The sequence below is a fragment of the Mustelus asterias genome, chromosome 13 (assembly GCF_964213995.1).
Source record: "Mustelus asterias chromosome 13, sMusAst1.hap1.1, whole genome shotgun sequence".
Taxonomy (NCBI): Eukaryota; Metazoa; Chordata; class Chondrichthyes; order Carcharhiniformes; family Triakidae; genus Mustelus; species Mustelus asterias.
Window position 1 is genome coordinate 50073727 of NC_135813.1, and position 18314 is coordinate 50092040.

The 18314-nt window shown below is 45.9% G+C and overlaps 1 protein-coding gene across 2 annotated transcripts; it reads left to right on the plus strand.

Moving 5' to 3' along the window:
- Positions 1-1075: 1075 nt before the first annotated feature.
- c8g (complement component 8, gamma polypeptide) lies at positions 1076-17267 on the plus strand. Of its 2 annotated transcripts, none has more exons than XM_078226750.1 (7): positions 1076-1280; positions 4325-4461; positions 9442-9512; positions 9614-9715; positions 10945-11046; positions 15919-15954; positions 17117-17267. In XM_078226750.1, the coding sequence occupies exons 1-7, from the start codon at positions 1134-1136 to the stop codon at positions 17137-17139; spliced, it is 618 nt and encodes a 205-aa protein (XP_078082876.1). In that variant the 5' UTR covers positions 1076-1133; the 3' UTR covers positions 17140-17267. The 2 variants fall into 2 exon arrangements, with proteins under 2 accessions (XP_078082876.1, XP_078082877.1); XM_078226751.1 differs by having other exon boundaries at positions 10945-11032.
- The last annotated feature ends 1047 nt before the right edge of the window (positions 17268-18314 follow it).

Genomic DNA, 18314 nt, shown 5'->3' on the forward strand with positions numbered 1-18314 from the left:
ACAGTAAATAATTTTATTCATAAGCAGTGCTGAGAACCTTATTGCTTGCAATTCCCGTTGATAAGAAACTGCACATTCTGAGGTTTCATTGTTTTCTAAGAATGTGGTTCTGTCTGAAAGTCCCCGTACTATTAAACCTTGCAGCAACTTGCTCTTGGCCAAAGTGCACAATTACTTTATAAAAATACAGTTAATACATTTAAAATCAAAATATGCATTTAACTCAGAATTATTTGTTTTAAATCTCTTACTGCAATCACTTGTGTGTAAACTATTCTCTTGTTAGCTTATAAGTCTGATTTAGAGTCACTTAACTCAATGCTGGTAGTTCTGTCAGTGTCTTAAATGCTTAACTGTGGATTGAGGGATATGGTGTATTAAGGGAAATGGCGGATTGAGGGATATGGTGTATTAAGGGAAATGGCGGATTGAGGGATATGGTGTATTAAGGGAAATGGCGGATTGAGGGATATGGTGTATTAAGGGAAATGGCGGATTGAGGGATATGGTGTATTAAGGGAAATGGCGGATTGAGGGATATGGTGTGCTGAGGGATATGAGGGTTGCGGTATGAGTGTTGAGAAATATGATGGGTTGAGGGGTTTGAAGGTTGAGGGGTATGAAGGGTATGATAGGTTGAGGGGAATGAGGATTGTGGGTTGGTTAGCTCATTTGGCTGGATGGCTGGTTTGTGACGCAGAGCGATGCCAAGAACTCAGTTTCAATTCCCGTGCAGGTTGAAGCTTTCCATGAAGACCCCGTTTTCTCAACCCTGTCCCTTGCTTGAGGTGTGGTGACCCTCAGGTTCAATCAGATCCAGTCTGGTCCCCCCTTCTCAGCAGCCTATCGTCGTCTGGGATTGTGGCGATTTCATTTCATTTAATTTTCGTGAGGTTTGTGGAATATGGTGGATTGAAGGATATGGTGGATTGAGGAAAATGGACGGTTGAGGGATATGGAGGGCTGCGGGATATGATCTAAGCAGGAAGACCTGGCCAGGAATCAGGGCAAACAATCAGACGGCAGCATCTTTAATGATAAACCAGGGCTGACCTTTGTCATTTGTAAATATTGCTCTATTGACTGGAAACGGCAAAACCTGTGTGGACAGTCACCGTCCCTGTCTCCAAATCATGAGTTCTCTCCACTTCATTTACTTTTCAGCACTTTGTTTGACTTTTTCCTCATGTATCCGAGACTCAAGGCGTCAGAAAGCAGATCGAAGGCGGGAGAGCCCCATTGACAGAATCCAGCCACAGAACAACTTTAACATTCAGCAGGTAACAAAAAGACTATCACATCTTCACAGCCGCAGGGTGTCTGAACGCTCTTCACAGCCCATTAAGTGTAGTCAATGTTGTAATGTAGGATACACAACAATCAATTTGCACACAGCAAAATCCCACAGTGATGTGAAATTGACCAGATAATCTGTTCGTTTGTGATGTTGATTGAGGGATAAATCTGGGCCAGGAACTGGGGAGAACTCCCCTTCAATACAATGCCATGGAATGCTTTACGTTAACCTGGAAGCGCAGCAAGGATCTCAGTTTAAAGGCTGATTTTTGAAAGACGTGTGACAGCGCAGCACTCTCTGAGTATCGCTCTGTAGTGGCAACTAGCTATTTACAGATTCAGATTCTGGAGGAAGATTTCAACCCAGAATCTTCTGACCCAGAGTGCGCGAGTGAGTGTGGGTGTGTGTGGGGGTGGGAGTGTGTATTTGTGTGTCTGTATGTGTGGGTCTATGTGTGTGTGTGTGTATCTGTGTGAGTGTGTGGGTCTGTGTGTGTGTGGGTCTGTGCCTGTGTGACTGTGTGTGTGTGGGCCTAATACTGAGAGAGGCAAGGGAGGAAATAGCTGGGGCCTTGAGAGAAATCGTTGTATCCTCACTGGTGGCAGGGGAGGTACAGTAAGAAGTCTCACAACACCAGGTTAAAGTCCAACAGGTTTATTTGGTAGCAAATACCATAAGCTTTCGGAGCACTGCCCCTTCGTCAGATGGAGTGGTTATCCGTACAGATAAACCACTCCATCTGACGAAGGGGCAGCGTTCCGAAAGCTTATGGTATTTGCTACCAAATAAACCTGTTGGACTTTAACCTGGTGTTGTGAGACTTCTTACTGTGCTTACCCCAGTCCAACGCCGGCATCTCCACATCATGACAGGGGAGGTCCCAGAGGATTGGAGAATAGCCAATTTTATTCCTTTGTTTAAGAAGGGTAGCAAGAATAATCCAGGTAATTACAGGTGGGTAAGCCTTACATCAGTGATAAGGAAATTATTGGAGAGGATTCTTCGGGACAGGATTTATTCCCAGTTGGAAATAAGTGGACGTGTTAGCGAGAGGCAACTGGTTTTGTGAAGGGGAGGTCGTGCCTCACTAACCTGATTGTGATTTTCGAGGAATTGACAAAGGTGATTGACGAGGGTAGAGCAGTGGATGTTGTCTACATGGACTTCAGTAAGGCCTTTGACAAGGTCCCTCATAGCAGACTGGTGCAGAAGGTGAAGTCGCACGGGATCAGAGGTGAGCTGGCAAGGTGGATACAGAACTGGCTTGGTCATAGAAGACAGAGGGTAGCAGTGAGAAGGTACGTTTCTAAGTGGAGGGCTGTGACAAGTGGCATTCCTCAGGGATTAGTGCTGGGATCTTTGCTGTTGGTAATATATATAAATGATTTGGAGGGAAATGTAACTGGTTTGATTAGTAAGTTTGCGGACGATACAAAGGTTGGTGGATTTGCGGAGAGTGATGAGAACCATCAGAGGATAAAGCAGGATATAGATCGATTGGAGACTGGGCAGAGAGATGGCAGATGGAGTTTAATTCGGACAAAAGTGAGGTAATGCACTTTGGAAGGTCTAATACAGATAGGAAATATACAGTAAATGGCAGAACCCTTAAGAATATTGATAGGCAGAGGGATCTGGGTGTATAGGTACATAGGTCATTGAAAGTGGCAACGCAGGTGGAGAAGGTAGTCAAGAAGGCATACGGCACGCTTGCCTTCATCGGCCGGGGCATTGAGTTTAAAAATTGGCAAGTCATGTTGCAGCTTTATCGAACCTTAGTTAGGCCGCACTTGGAATATAGTGTTCAATTCTGGTCGCCACACTACCAGAAGGATGTGGAGGCTTTGGAGAGGGTACAGAAATGATTTGCCACGGTGTTGCCTGGTATGGAGGGCATTAGCCATGACGGGACGTTGGAGAAACTTGGTTTGTTCTCACTGGAATGGCAGAGGTTGAGGGGAGACCTGATAGAAGTCTACAAGATTATGAGAGGCATGGACAGAGTGGATAGTCAGAAGCTTTTTCCCAGGGTGGAAGCATCAATTACTAGGGGGTATAGGTTTAAGGTGCGAGGGGCAAGGTTTAAAAGAAATGTACAAGGCAAGTCTTTTACACAGAGGGTGGTGGGTGCCTGGAACTCCCTGCCAGGGGAAGTAGTGGAAGCAGATATGACAGTGACTTTTAAGGAGCGTCTTGACAAATACATGAATAGGATGGGATTGGACGGATATGGTCCCCGGAGGAATAGGGTGTTTTAGTTCAGTCGGCATCATGGTCGGTGCAAGCTTGGAGGGCCGAAGGGCCTGTTCCTGTGCTGTAATTTTCTTTGTTCTTTGTGTGTATATGGATCTGTGTGTGTGTGTGTCTCTGTGTAGTGGGTCTGTGTGGGTGTGTGTGTGTGGGTCTGTGTGGGTCTGTGTGGGTGTGTGTGTGTGGCTCTGTGTGAGTGACTGTGAGTGTGAGTATTGACAGCATGAATCTATTTTTCCAGTTCTGGCCAGATTGCTGGGTTGATCCTCTAGTTCTGAAACATCCTCGAAACTCTTGTAGGATCCAGCTGATGTCCAACACAAGCGCATCATCAAACAGCAGGGCAGAAAACTGGGAACCAGTCAGAGCAGAGTAACACTCTTCACATTGGCATGGATAGACTGGCACCAGGGCCAGGCAGGCAAATGGAATTTAACACAGAGATATATTTTGATCGGAAGAATGAGGAAAGAGAAATATAAAAAGAAGGAACACTGGGCTAGAAGAACAGGGTCTTGGAGTGTATGAAAATCTTTGAGGAACTTGGTTGAAACTGGGGTGTCTCCTTAGATTAGAGAAGATAGAGCTAAGAGTTAATACAGGTATTAAAAATGATGACAGGTTTTGGATGAATTAAATAAAGTGAGGTTGTATTTCAGGCAGGAATGTCACTTAGCAGAGGATAAAGGTTTAATTAGAAGAGTGTACAGGGAGCTTGGCTCCATTTGTAACCCATGCTGTTGCCCTGCGAGTGTTTGATGGGACATTTAATATTAGTTTACAGGTGTATGGCGTCTGATTGCTGTTGGCTCAGAATGTTCTTATCTAAAGATTAACAACCACAGGCTGGAAGCAGTCACTATGCGGGTAACCAATCAGGACGGAGATATTCGTATGAATACACTGCAAAAACTGTGAGTACAAAAACTCATTTGTTGTGTTTATCTTTTCCCTGCTAATTTGGTCGTCCCTCAGTGAGGGTCACTCACTCTGATCTCACTCGGTGTGAGTCACTCACTCTGATCTCACTCGGTGTGAGTTACTCACTCTGATCTCAGTCGGTGTGAGTCACTCACTCTGATCTCATTAGGTGTGAGTCACTCACTCTGATCTCACTCGGTGTGAGTCACTCACTCTGATCTCACTCGGTGTGAGTCACTCACTCTGATCTCACTCGGTGTGAGTCACTCACTCTGATCTCAGTCGGTGTGAGTCACTCACTCTGATCTCACTCGGTGTGAGTCACTCACTCTGATCTCTCTTGGTGTGAGTTACTCACCCTGATCTCACTCGGTGTGAGTCACTCACTCTGATCTCACTCGGTGTGAGTTACTCACTCTGATCTCAGTCGGTGTGAGTCACTCACTCTGATCTCACTCGGTGTGAGTCACTCACTCTGATCTCTCTTGGTGTGAGTCACTTACTCTGATCTCACTTGGTGTGAGTCACTCACTCTGATCTCTCTCGGTGTGAGTCACTCACCCTGATCTCACTCGGTGTGAGTCACTCACTCTGATCTCACTCGGTGTGAGTCACTCACTCTGATCTCATTCGGTGTGAGTCACTCACCCTGATCTCACTCGGTGTGAGTCACTCACCCTGATCTCTCTTGGTGTGAGTCACTCACTCTGATCTCACTCGGTGTGAGTCACTCACTCTGATCTCACTCGGTGTGAGTCACTCACTCTGATCTCACTCGGTGTGAGTCACTCACTCTGATCTCTCTCGGTGTGAGTCACTCACTCTGATCTCACTCGGTGTGAGTCACTCACTCTGATCTCACTCGGTGTGAGTCACTCACTCTGATCTCTCTCGGTGTGAGTCACTCACTCTGATCTCACTCGGTGTGAGTCACTCACTCTGATCTCTCTCGGTGTGAGTCACTCACTCTGATCTCTCTCGGTGTGAGTCACTCACTCTGATCTCACTCGGTGTGAGTCACTCACTCTGATCTCACTCGGTGTGAGTCACTCACTCTGATCTCACTCGGTGTGAGTCACTCACTCTGATCTCTCTCGGTGTGAGTCACTCACTCTGATCTCACTCGGTGTGAGTCACTCACTCTGATCTCACTCGGTGTGAGTCACTCACTCTGATCTCACTCGGTGTGAGTCACTCACTCTGATCTTACTCGGTGTGAGTCACTCACTCTGATCTCACTCGGTGTGAATCACTCTGATCTCTCTTGGTGTGAGTCACTCACTCTGATCTCACTCGGTGTGAGTCACTCACTCTGATCTCACTCGGTGTGAGTCGCTCACTCTGATCTTACTCGGTGTGAGTCACTCACTCTGATCTCACTCGGTGTGAGTCACTTACTCTGATCTCACTCGGTGTGAGTCACTCACTCTGATCTTACTCGGTGTGAGTCACTTACTCTGATCTCACTCGGTGTGAGTCACTCACTCTGATCTTACTCGGTGTGAGTCACTCACTCTGATCTCACTCGGTGTGAGTCACTTACTCTGATCTCACTCGGTGTGAGTCACTCACTCTGATCTTACTCGGTGTGAGTCACTCACTCTGATCTCACTCGGTGTGAGTCACTCACTCTGATCTCTCTTGGTGTGAGTCACTCACTCTGATCTCTCTTGGTGTGAGTCACTTACTCTGATCTCACTTGGTGTGAGTCACTCACTCTGATCTCACTCATGTGAGTCACTCACTCTGATCTCTCTTGGTGTGAGTCACTCACTCTGATCTCACTCATGTGAGTCACTCACTCTGATCTCACTCGGTGTGAGTCACTCACTCTGATCTCTCTTGGTGTGAGTCACTCACTCTGATCTCACTCGGTGTGAGTCACTCACTCTGATCTCACTCGGTGTGAGTCACTTACTCTGATCTCACTCGGTGTGAGTCACTCACTCTGATCTTACTCGGTGTGAGTCACTCACTCTGATCTCTCTCGGTGTGAGTTACTCACTCTGATCTCAGTCGGTGTGAGTCACTCACTCTGATCTCACTCGGTGTGAGTCACTCACTCTGATCTCTCTCGGTGTGAGTTACTCACTCTGATCTCATTCGGTGTGAGTCACTCACTCTGATCTCATTCGGTGTGAGTTACTCACCCTGATCTCACTCGGTGTGAGTCACTCACTCTGATCTCACTCGGTGTGAGTTACTCACTCTGATCTCAGTCGGTGTGAGTCACTCACTCTGATCTCACTCGGTGTGAGTCACTCACTCTGATCTCACTCGGTGTGAGTCACTCACTCTGATCTCACTCGGTGTGAGTCACTCACTCTGATCTCACTCGGTGTGAGTCACTCACTCTGATCTCACTCGGTGTGAGTCACTCACTCTGATCTCTCTCGGTGTGAGTCACTCACTCTGATCTCTCTCGGTGTGAGTCACTCACTCTGATCTCACTCGGTGTGAGTCACTCACTCTGATCTCACTCGGTGTGAGTCACTCACTCTGATCTTACTCGGTGTGAGTCACTCACTCTGATCTCACTCGGTGTGAATCACTCTGATCTCTCTTGGTGTGAGTCACTCACTCTGATCTCACTCGGTGTGAGTCACTCACTCTGATCTCACTCGGTGTGAGTCGCTCACTCTGATCTTACTCGGTGTGAGTCACTCACTCTGATCTCACTCGGTGTGAGTCACTCACTCTGATCTCACTCGGTGTGAGTCACTCACTCTGATCTCTCTTGGTGTGAGTCACTCACTCTGATCTCACTCATGTGAGTCACTCACTCTGATCTCTCTTGGTGTGAGTCACTCACTCTGATCTCACTCATGTGAGTCACTCACTCTGATCTCACTCGGTGTGAGTCACTCACTCTGATCTCTCTTGGTGTGAGTCACTCACTCTGATCTCACTCGGTGTGAGTCACTCACTCTGATCTCACTCGGTGTGAGTCACTTACTCTGATCTCACTCGGTGTGAGTCACTCACTCTGATCTTACTCGGTGTGAGTCACTCACTCTGATCTCTCTCGGTGTGAGTCACTTACTCTGATCTCACTCAGTGTGAGTCACTCACTCTGATCTCTCTTGGTGTGAGTCACTCACTCTGATCTCTCTTGGTGTGAGTCACTCACTCTGATCTCTCTTGGTGTGGGTCACTCACTCTGATCTCTCTTGGTGTGAGTCACTTACTCTGATCTCACTCGGTGTGAGTCACTCACTCTGATCTCTCTTGGTGTGAGTCACTCACTCTGATCTCACTCATGTGAGTCACTCACTCTGATCTCTCTTGGTGTGAGTCACTCACTCTGATCTCACTCATGTGAGTCACTCACTCTGATCTCTCTTGGTGTGAGTCACTCACTCTGATCTCACTCATGTGAGTCACTCACTCTGATCTCACTCGGTGTGAGTCACTCACTCTGATCTCACTCGGTGTGAGTCACTTACTCTGATCTCACTCGGTGTGAGTCACTCACTCTGATCTTACTCGGTGTGAGTCACTCACTCTGATCTCTCTCGGTGTGAGTCACTCACTCTGATCTCACTCATGTGAGTCACTCACTCTGATCTCTCTTGGTGTGAGTCACTCACTCTGATCTCACTCATGTGAGTCACTCACTCTGATCTCTCTTGGTGTGAGTCACTTACTCTGATCTCACTCGGTGTGAGTCACTCACTCTGATCTCACTCATGTGAGTCACTCACTCTGATCTCTCTTGGTGTGAGTCACTCACTCTGATCTCACTCATGTGAGTCACTTACTCTGATCTCTCTCGGTGTGAGTCACTCACTCTGATCTCACTCGGTGTGAGTCACTCACTCTGATCTCACTCAGTGTGAGTCCCTCACTTTGATCTCACTCGGTGTGAGTCCCTCACTTTGATCTCACTCGGTGTGAGATATTTTTCTTGGCTGATTCTAGAGAGTGCAGGGAGCAGAAAAATAGGTTGGGGAGATTTGACCATTCCGACACGCGTCCAGCATGTTTTGATGTAAGATTCGGCACCTTCATAAATCTCGTTCGCTCTGAAACTCCTATTTATTGACTACAGCTCAGCCTTCAACACCATTATTCCAACAAAACTCATCTCCAAACTCTATGGTGCGACGACATTAAACTTTCCCTCAATGTCAGTAAAATGGTCATTGACTTCATTGTCATTGACTTCAGGAAACGTAGTGGAGGACTTGCCCCTGTCTACATCAATGATGATTAAGTAAAAATGGTCAAGAGCTTCAGGTTTCTCGATGTCTAGATCACCAACAACTTCCCCTGGTCCCTCCATGCTGATGCAATAGTTAGGAAAGTCCACCAAGGCCTCTACTTTCTCAGAAGGCTTAGGAAATTTGCCACGACAGCTACGACTCTCACCAATTTTTACAGATACACCATAGAGAGCATCCTTTCCAGATGTATCACAGTTTGGTATGGCTCCTGCTCTGTCCAAGACCGCAAGAAACTATAAATGGTCATGAATGAAGCCCAATCCATCACGTAAACTAGCCTCCCATCCATTGACTCTGTCAACTTGGAAAAGCAGCCTGCATAATCAAGGACCGCACTCACCCCGTACATTCTCTCTTCCACCTTCTTCCGTCGGGAAAAAGATACAAAAGTCTCAGGACATGTACCAACCCACTCAAGAACAGCTTCTTCCCTGCTGCCATCAGAATTTTGAATGATTTTACCATATATTAAGTTGATCTTTCTCTTCACCCTAGCTATGATTGTAACATTATATTCTGCACGCTCTTGTTTACTTCTCCCCTATGCGCTCTGTGTATGGTATATTTTCTCTGTATAGCGCACAAGTAACAATAATTTCCACTGCATCCAAATACATATGACAATAATAAATCAAATCAAATCCGGCAATAAAATCTGGCAGTCTCTAATATCTGGAACTTCCCAAAATCCGGCTTTCTCTGAAATCCGGCTCTGTCTATAAATGTTTTCTCTTTTCCTTTTCCCAGGGATGGACTCTGTTGGGACATTAAGCAAGACTATCAGAAGGCTGAAACTGTAGGGCGATTCTCCAGGAAAAGTTTGTAAAATCTTATTCATATCAACTTCAGACACCTCTCCTTCTATACAGAATTCCCAGTGATCAGAAATATAATTGCATCTTTTTGCTTCATATTACAGATCGTGGACTGACTACTGACATTGTCATTGCTGACACAGATTACAGTAATTACGCAATCCTCTTCCTTCAACAGAGGAGGAAAATCACTGTCAAACTCTACGGTAAATAAAACATGGGCCCGTTCCTGGACTAGGCTGGTGACAGTGTGGTGCACCAGTGAGCAGGCAACACACTAACACCGAGCTCTTCAACTCACCTTTATCTATCTTTATAGTTTAACTCAAAATTATCACGATGGTGAGTTCTGAGATCAGAACTCCCACCCACCTGACGAAGGAACAGCCTGTTCCGAAAGCTAGTGGCTTTTGATACCAAATAAACCTGTTGGACTTTAACCTGGTGTTGTTAGACTTCTTACTGTGTTTACCCCAGTCCAACGCCAGCATCTCCACATCATGCCCATCAAACACTCCCAGGACTGGTGCAGCACGGGGTTAGACAGAGTAATGCTTTCTCTATACTGTCCCCATCAAACACTCCCAGGTCAGGTACAGCATAGGGTTTGATACAGAGTAAAGCTCCCTCTACACTGTCCCCATCAAACACTGGCAGGACAGGTACAGCACGGGGTTAGATATGGAGTAAAGTGCCCTCTTTACTGGCCGAATTATCTAACCAGCAGTGAGCGTAATATTTTCCACAATCCCATGTTAACTATCATCTGATCTTGCTGTGTAAAGTTGACACCTTATTGTAAGCTGCTATTGAGTGAGTGGTATGTTTGTGCTGTGAGACTTGAATGCAGGTGTTTTAGGAAGTGGCTTAAGGCTGTTTAACCTCATCAGAGCAGACAGAATTGAACGGTCAGAGAGAAAAGGTTATATTTAAGGTGCTGCTGAATGGCCTCCTCCTCCCTCCAATGCTGTCTGTTGCCTGATGTGTTCCCAGGAGTGCCCAATTCAAGCTGCATTCACTGTGGGTGAGTGGTGTGTGTCAGAATGTAACTGGTGACAACTTTGTATCGGATGTAATGTGACCAATGGGAACAAGATGTAAGGGTCAGCTGACCCAGTAAACCATGGAACCAATTACAGAGTGATGTAATAGTCAACTGACCAGCTGATTCACTATAAATAAGGAACTATGTAGAATTGTGGGGAGCTTGGAGTGGCCCAGGGTGAGGCCCCACGTTTGGAGTAATGATGTTTTTTATTTATTAAACCCTTCCTTTGATTTATAAGTTGGAGTAAGTTTTGTTGTATTTTCATCAGCTGCATTTTGAAGAGTTCCTTCTGAAGGTACAGTGTAGTGTCACATTCTGTGCTAGAATGGGTTTGGGATAACCATGGATAGACTTGTCCATCTTAACATTTTATTTCTTTGTTTCCAGGGAGAGAGATCGATGTTAACGAGGCGCTGCAGCTGAAGTTCCGTCAACTTGTCCTCAACAGCAACATCCCGGAAATATTTATTTACAGGTTCCCTCAATATGGTCAGAATCATCCCAGTAACAAGACTGGGTTTTCAGTGAAATTGTCATATTTCTCTCACTCTTAGATCCAAGAATACACTCAGAATCAGGCAATAACTCTCTCATCGCACGCTTCAAATTTGACCTTGCAATGGTTCATTGCTGATTCCATTTGTTACAGCTGTACCAGATGGAGTTTAAGATATGTAAAGACTGCGGTTTACACTAATATGGGTTTGGGTTGCTCCTTGGGGAATTTGAAGCATTTGGAAAAACACAGCACATTCTTTTGTGTTGCAGAGTGAAAGAGCTGGATCATATGCCTATTGATGGATTTAAGCTGCTTGACAGATTGAGGGAAATGGGGATGCGTGATTAAACAGTGTGAGAGTAGGAATAGGCTAGAGATTGGACATATCTTCATTTCCCAGAGGTCGTCTGTGACATATGCATGTCCCTGTAAAGAGGAAGGATAGGAAAGGTAGGATTCGGGAGCCATGGATAACCAGTGAAATTGTGGGTCTAATCAAAAAGAAAAAAAAGGCATACATGAGGTCCAGGCAGCTAAAAACAGATGGAGCACTGGAGGAATACAGAGAAAGTAGAAAAGAACTCAAACAGGGACTTAGAAGGGCAAAAAGGGTCACGAAATGTCCTTGGTAGACAGGATTAAGGAGAATCTGAAGGCATTTTATACATACGTTAGGAACAAGAGGGTTGTTAGGGAAAGAATCGGACCTCTCAGGGACAAAGGAGGGGAATTATGCTCAGAACCAAAGGAAGTAGGAGAGATCCTAAAGGAATACTTTGCATCAGTATTCACAAAGGAGGGACATGTTGACTGGTAGTGTCTCAGAGAGATGTGTTGACCCGTTAGAAAAAATCTCAATTACAAGGGAGGAAGTGTTAGGTTTTTTAGGACAGACAAATCCCCAGGGCCAGATGGCATCTAACCTCCTTTTTTGCTGGGCCTCTAACAGAAATCTTTGTCTCTTCACTGGACACAGGTGAGGTCAGTAAGAAGTCTCACAACACCAGGTTAAAGTCCAACAGGTTTATTTGGTAGCAAATACCATAAGCTTTCGGAGCGCTGCCCCTTCGTCAGATGGAGTGAAAACAGATTTTCACTCCATCTGACGAAGGGGCAGCGCTCCGAAAGCTTATGGTATTTGCTACCAAATAAACCTGTTGGACTTTAACCTGGTGTTGTGAGACTTCTTACTGTGCTTACCCCAGTCCAACGCCGGCATCTCCACATCATCACAGGTGAGGTCCCAGAGGATTGGAAGATACCAAATGTGGTCCCGTTATTTAAGAAGGGTAGCAAGGATAACCCGGGTAATTATAGGCCGGTGAGCTTGACGTCCGTTGTAGGGAAATTGTTGGAGAAGATTCTTAGAGATAGGATATATGCGCATTTAGAACTGAATAATCTCATTAGCGATAGACAGCATGGTTTTGTACGAGGGAGGTCATGCCTCACAAATTTGGTTGAGCTTTTTGAGGAGGTGACAAAAACGGTTGACGAGGGAAGGACTGTGGATGTCGTCTATATGGGTTTTAGTAAAGCGTTTGACAAGGTCCCTCATGGCAGGCTGGTGCAAAAGGTTAAATCTCACGGGGTAAAAGGTGAGCTAGCTAGATGGGTGGAGAACTGGCTTAGCCATAGAAGTCATGATGTGGAGATGCCGCCGTTGGACTGGGGTAAACACAGTAAGAAGTTTAACAACACCAGGTTAAAGTCCAACAGGTTTATTTGGTAGCAAAAGCCACACAAGCTTTCGGAGCTCCAAAAGCTTGTGTGGCTTTTGCTACCAAATAAACCTATTGGACTTTAACCTGGTGTTGTTAAACTTCTTACTGTGTTTAGCCATAGAAGTAACAGTGGAGGGGTCTTTTTCCGGTTGGAGGTCTGTGACTAGTGGTGTTCCGCAGGGCTCTGTACTGGGACCTCTGCTGTTTGTGATATATATAAATGATTTGGAGAAAGATGGAGCTGGTGTGATCAGTAAGTTTGCGGACGACACAAAGATTGCTGGAGTTGCGGATAGTGATGAACATTGTCAGAGAATACAGCAGGATATAGATAGGCTGGAATATTGGGCGGAGAAATGGCAGATGGAATTTAAACCAGATAAATGCGAAGTGATGCATTTCGGTAGATCTAATGTAAGGGGGATCTATACAATAAATGGCAGAACCATCAGGAGTATAGACACACAGAGGGACCTGGGTGTACAAGTCCACAGATCCTTAAAGGTGGCAGCACAGGTGGAGAGGGTGGTGAAGAAGGCATATGGCATGCTTGCCTTTATTGGACGGGGCATAGATTATGAAAGTTGGCATATGATGTTGCAGCTGTACAGAACGTTGGTTAGGCCACATTTGGAATACTGCGTCCAGTTCTGGTCGCCACACTACCAGAAGGACATGGAGGCTTTGGAGAGAGTACAGAAAAGGTTTACCAGGATGTTGCCTGGTATGGAGGGTCTTAGCTATGAGGAGAGATTGGGTAAACTGGGGATGTTCTCCCTGGAAAGACGGAGGATGAGGGGCGACCTAACAGAGGTGTATAAAATTATGAAGGGCATAGATAGTGTGAACAATGTGAAGCTTTTTCTCAGGGCGGAGGTGACGAACACAAGGGGTCACGGGTTCAAGGTGAGGGGGGCAAGGTTCAACACAGATGTCAGGGGGACGTATTTTACACAGAGGGTGGTGGGGGTCTGGAATGCACTGCCAAGCAAGGTGATTGAGGCGGACACGCTGGGATCGTTTAAGATTTATCTGGATAGCCACATGAACAGACTGGGAATAGAGGGATACAAACGAATGGTCTAGTTGGGCACATGAGCGGCACAGGCTTGGAGGGCCAAAGGGCCTGTTCCTGTGCTGTATTGTTCTTTGTTCTATATGCTGCCAGTAATTCTGCTGCATGCTGACTCATGAGGGAGATGGACCAGTCTCCGACTGAGAGCGTGATCACACGTTTTGAAGGATTGACTGTCAATGTATGGGTAGTCAATGTGAGCTAGTTTTGATTGCCTCAGGGGGATGGAGAGCTCTGTGTACCCATATTGACTCTAGATCTTTTCTGCTTACGCCTGTGTGCAGAGACTCTCTGGTCAATAATGCTCAAAAACAACACGAGTGTGAGGCAGGAGTGACGGGCATACGAGTGTGAGGCAGGAGTGATGGTTGAATGAATCGATGGACAGACAAGGAGATGTGATGATCTGAGAAATGTGAATGTAAAAGCAGGACCCAATGGGGATGAAAAAGCACCAAAGGTTTGCTATAGACACATTTGAAATGCAAAGAGAATGTCATTCTCTTCCATTCCTCAAAGCTCCATCCCTCATCCACCCCATCCCTCACCTCCTCCATTCGTAACCTCACACCATCTATCCCACTGCCTCCTTTCTTTCTCTTATTCATTCATGGGATGTGGGTGTCGCTGGCTGGCTGGCATTTATTGCCCATTCCTGAGGGCAGTTGGAAGTCAACCACATTGCTGTGGGCCTGGAGTCACATGTAGTCAGACTAGGTAAGGACGGCAGATTTCCTTCCCTAAAGGACATTAGTGAACCAGATGGGTTTTTAATGTTGATCAATAATGGTTTCATGGTCATCAGTAGACTTTTAATTCCAGATTTTTATTGAATTCTAATTTCGCCATCTGCCGTGGTGGGATTTGAACCCAGGTCCCCAAAGCATTCCCGAGTCTCTGGATTACTAGTCCAGTGACAAAATCACTGCCTCCCCTAAACCCTCACCCCCCGTCCTTCCCTTCTTCCTCCATTCCACATCACCTCCATCTCCCACCGCTCCGCCCATCACCACCTTCATCTCTCATCTCCTCCATCTCTAACCTTGTCCACCCCTTATCTCCGCCACCCCTCCATCCCTCACTCCCTCCACTCCTCACCCGCTTCGCATTATAAATGCGAAGTGATGCATTTTGGTAGAAATAATGTAGGGAGGAGCTATATGATAAATGGCAGAACCATAAAAGGTGTAGATACGCAGAGGGACCTGGGTGTGCAAGTCCACAGATCCTTGAAAGTGACGTCACAGGTGGAGAAGGTGGTGAAGAAGGCATATGGCATGCTTGCCTTTATAGGACGGGGCATAGAGTATAAAAGTTGGGGTCTGATGTTGCAGATGTGTAGAACATTGGTTCGGCCGCATCTGGAATACTGCGCCCAGTTCTGGTCGCCACACTACCAGAAGGACGTGGAGGCTTTGGAGAGAGTACAGAGGAGGTTTACCAGGATGTTACCTGGTATGGAGGGGCTTAGTTATGAGGAGAGATTGGGTAAACTGGGGTTGTTCTCCCTGGAAAGACGGAGGATGAGGGGAGACTTGATAGAGGTGTATAAAATTATGAAAGGCATAGATAGGGTGAACGGTGGGAAGCTTTTCCCCAGGTCGGTGGTGACGTTCACGAGGGGTCATAGGTTCAAGGTGAAGGGTTGGGGGGGGGAGGTTTAACACAGATATCAGACGGACATATTTTACACAGAGGGTGGTGGGGGCCTGGAATGCGCTGCCAGGCAAGGTGGTGGAGGCGGACACACTGGGAACGTTTAAGACTTATCTAGACAGCCATATGAACAGAGTGGGAATGGAGGGATACAAAAGAATGGTCTAGTTTGGACCAGGGAGCGGCGCGGGCTTGGAGGGCCGAAGGGCCTGTTCCTGTGCTGTATTGTTCTTTGTTCTTTGTTCCATCTCATACCCTCTCTATCTGAGCATTCCATTCACCCTCATCCATCACACAGCCTATTGGACATATGTGTTAGCAGTGAACCCCTTATTAATCTTGGTGGAATTTGATTTTTAATCAGCATGAGAAATGTAGTAATGTTGATTTCTTTGTCTCTTTCTCAGGGTACTGCAATGTTGCTGATGAGTTCCATCAGCTCGGTAAGTTAGTCCATGGTATAGAAGGGGTTTTCTCAGTCAAAGGGCCATGGCTGCCAAGCAAAGATCCAGTGCTTATGTTACGACCAAACCCAGCTCTTTCTTCAGCTGCTTCCTCACTTTCAGTTGTCACTCCTTGTTTGTCTGAACTGTTCCCATTCCTGAGCGAACCTGCTCTCGAATCCCATATTGTCCCAATTGTACCTGCTCTAGAATCCCATGTTGTTCCAATCAAACCTGCTTTAGAATGCCACATTGTCCTGATTGGAACTGCTCTAGAATCCCACATTGTCCTGATTGAGCCTGCTCTAGAATCCCATATTGTCCTGATTGGAACTGCTCTAGAATCCCATATTGCTCTCATTGGAACTACTCTAGAATCCCATATTGCTCTCATTGGAACTACTCTAGAATCCCATATTGCTCTCATTGGAACTACTCTAGAACCCCATATTGCCCTGATTGAGCCTGCTCTCCTCTAACCCCACGAGCCTTCGAGATATCTGTGTTTGTGAGGTCTTGTTTCCAGTTCCGTTGGTCTGAAGTGGTCTTTGTATTTATCCTTAGGCTAACTAATTCTTTATTGACTCTGAGAACTGGTTATAAATATAGTGCAAAGAGTACAAGCGAGGAGCTTTCTCTATGCTGGCTAGTACACATAACTCTGATCAACTCCACATTGACTCTGGGAGCGGGTCATGTGCTCTTTTACTTCACTTTACACAATCCCATATTACCCCGAGATGTACCAGACCCTTATACTACACTACACTCCTCTAATCCTGGACTCTTGTACATCCTGATTATAATTTCTCGTGCCCCCAGCTGCTGACATCCTAAGTTCTGGAACCAACCTCTTTGACAAAGCTTTTTGTCATCTATCCTAATATTTCCTTCTGTCACTCAGTGTGAGATTTGGTCTGATAAAACTCCCCTGAAGGGCCTTGGGCCTTTTCACTGTGATAAAGTTGCTATGTTAATATTAGGTGGTTACTGTAAATGGATAAGACACCAAGCAAAAGCTTAGTTAACAGGTAAGTCTCTGAGTAAATTGTAACATTTCTAGTAAATGGGAAGCACCCCTGGTAAACAGGTTACAGCCCTTGTGTTTTTACTGATTTGATTTAATTAAATGTTGTTCATTTTGAGTTTTTTTTCGCAATAGATGACGATTTTGGAAAATCTTGAAACTAGAAGCTGTGAACCAAGTCAGCCCAGAAATGATGGCAGATTTGATTCGTCTCTCTGTTTTGGACCTAAACAACATCAACTTTTCTGTCCTGTCAATTAATGAAATAAAGTCATTTGGCTACAAATCCTGATTGTCTTGTGCACTCCTGTCCTCCCACCCGCACCTCGCCACTGCCCACTTGCCTAAAGTCTAAATCATCTGTGTGCTTTCCTGACAGCGGAACTGTCTTTGCTGCTCAGGTTTTCCTGTTTATCAGGAGACTGTGCAGTTGGCAGCTGCTTGGGGCTGTCAGGGAAAGGCATGCTATTAGAAATTGGTTTCAGCTTTATGGGGAACGAATGATTTAATCACTTCTGGGATGAGGCAGAAGCCGCAGGCCTAAGGTTCACCTCATCTTAATAATGGCATTGAGCTTCAGGAGCCCGTTGTGCCTCCAGAGGCAGCTTGCAGAATTTGACCATCCAGTTTGGACTTCACTGCAGTGCTGGCACTGCCCCACAGGTGATCCTTGGGATGGTGTGTGAAGCAGTGTAGGGGTGAGCTGGAGAGTGAGACTTTGGTCAAGACTGTTCCGCTACTGTAGCAGGAGGGGAAATCTGATTAGAGGGAAATAAAAAATGGAGTTGCAGAAAAGATGGGGACAGATTTGGAGGATTTTGGAGAGGGAATGAGATGAGGAGAGCAGGGTCAGTGGTAATGAGCTTTCTAAGGATAGGTTCTCTTCTCATTTCTCCACACCTTAGGTCTTGTGCTTTTCTCTCCAATTGCTCACAGGAACGTCCATTCACAATTTCATGTTGTCTAACATCACCATTCTCTTTCTCCCTCTTGTTCCACATCCCTCAAATCTTTCTTCAGTCACTTACTCCTCATGTTTTACAATACAGTCAATCTCACCTTGTTGATGATATTCACTAAAAACCTTCCCTTTACCATCCTGAGAACTTCTTCAATCTTCTCTCTGACTCCTCCATCTTTCTCTACAGCCACATTTCAGAAAGGCTTTCTGCTCTTTGCATGTCCACTTTTCTCAAAGTTCACATTTCAGCTCTGTACACTGGACACTCTAAATCACTTTGCTGATCATTCTTTTCTTCAACCTCTACTCTTTCTAATGATGGGCAATTCTTTGTTTGGAGAATGTATTGTCCACTGTTACTATTCTCACTCG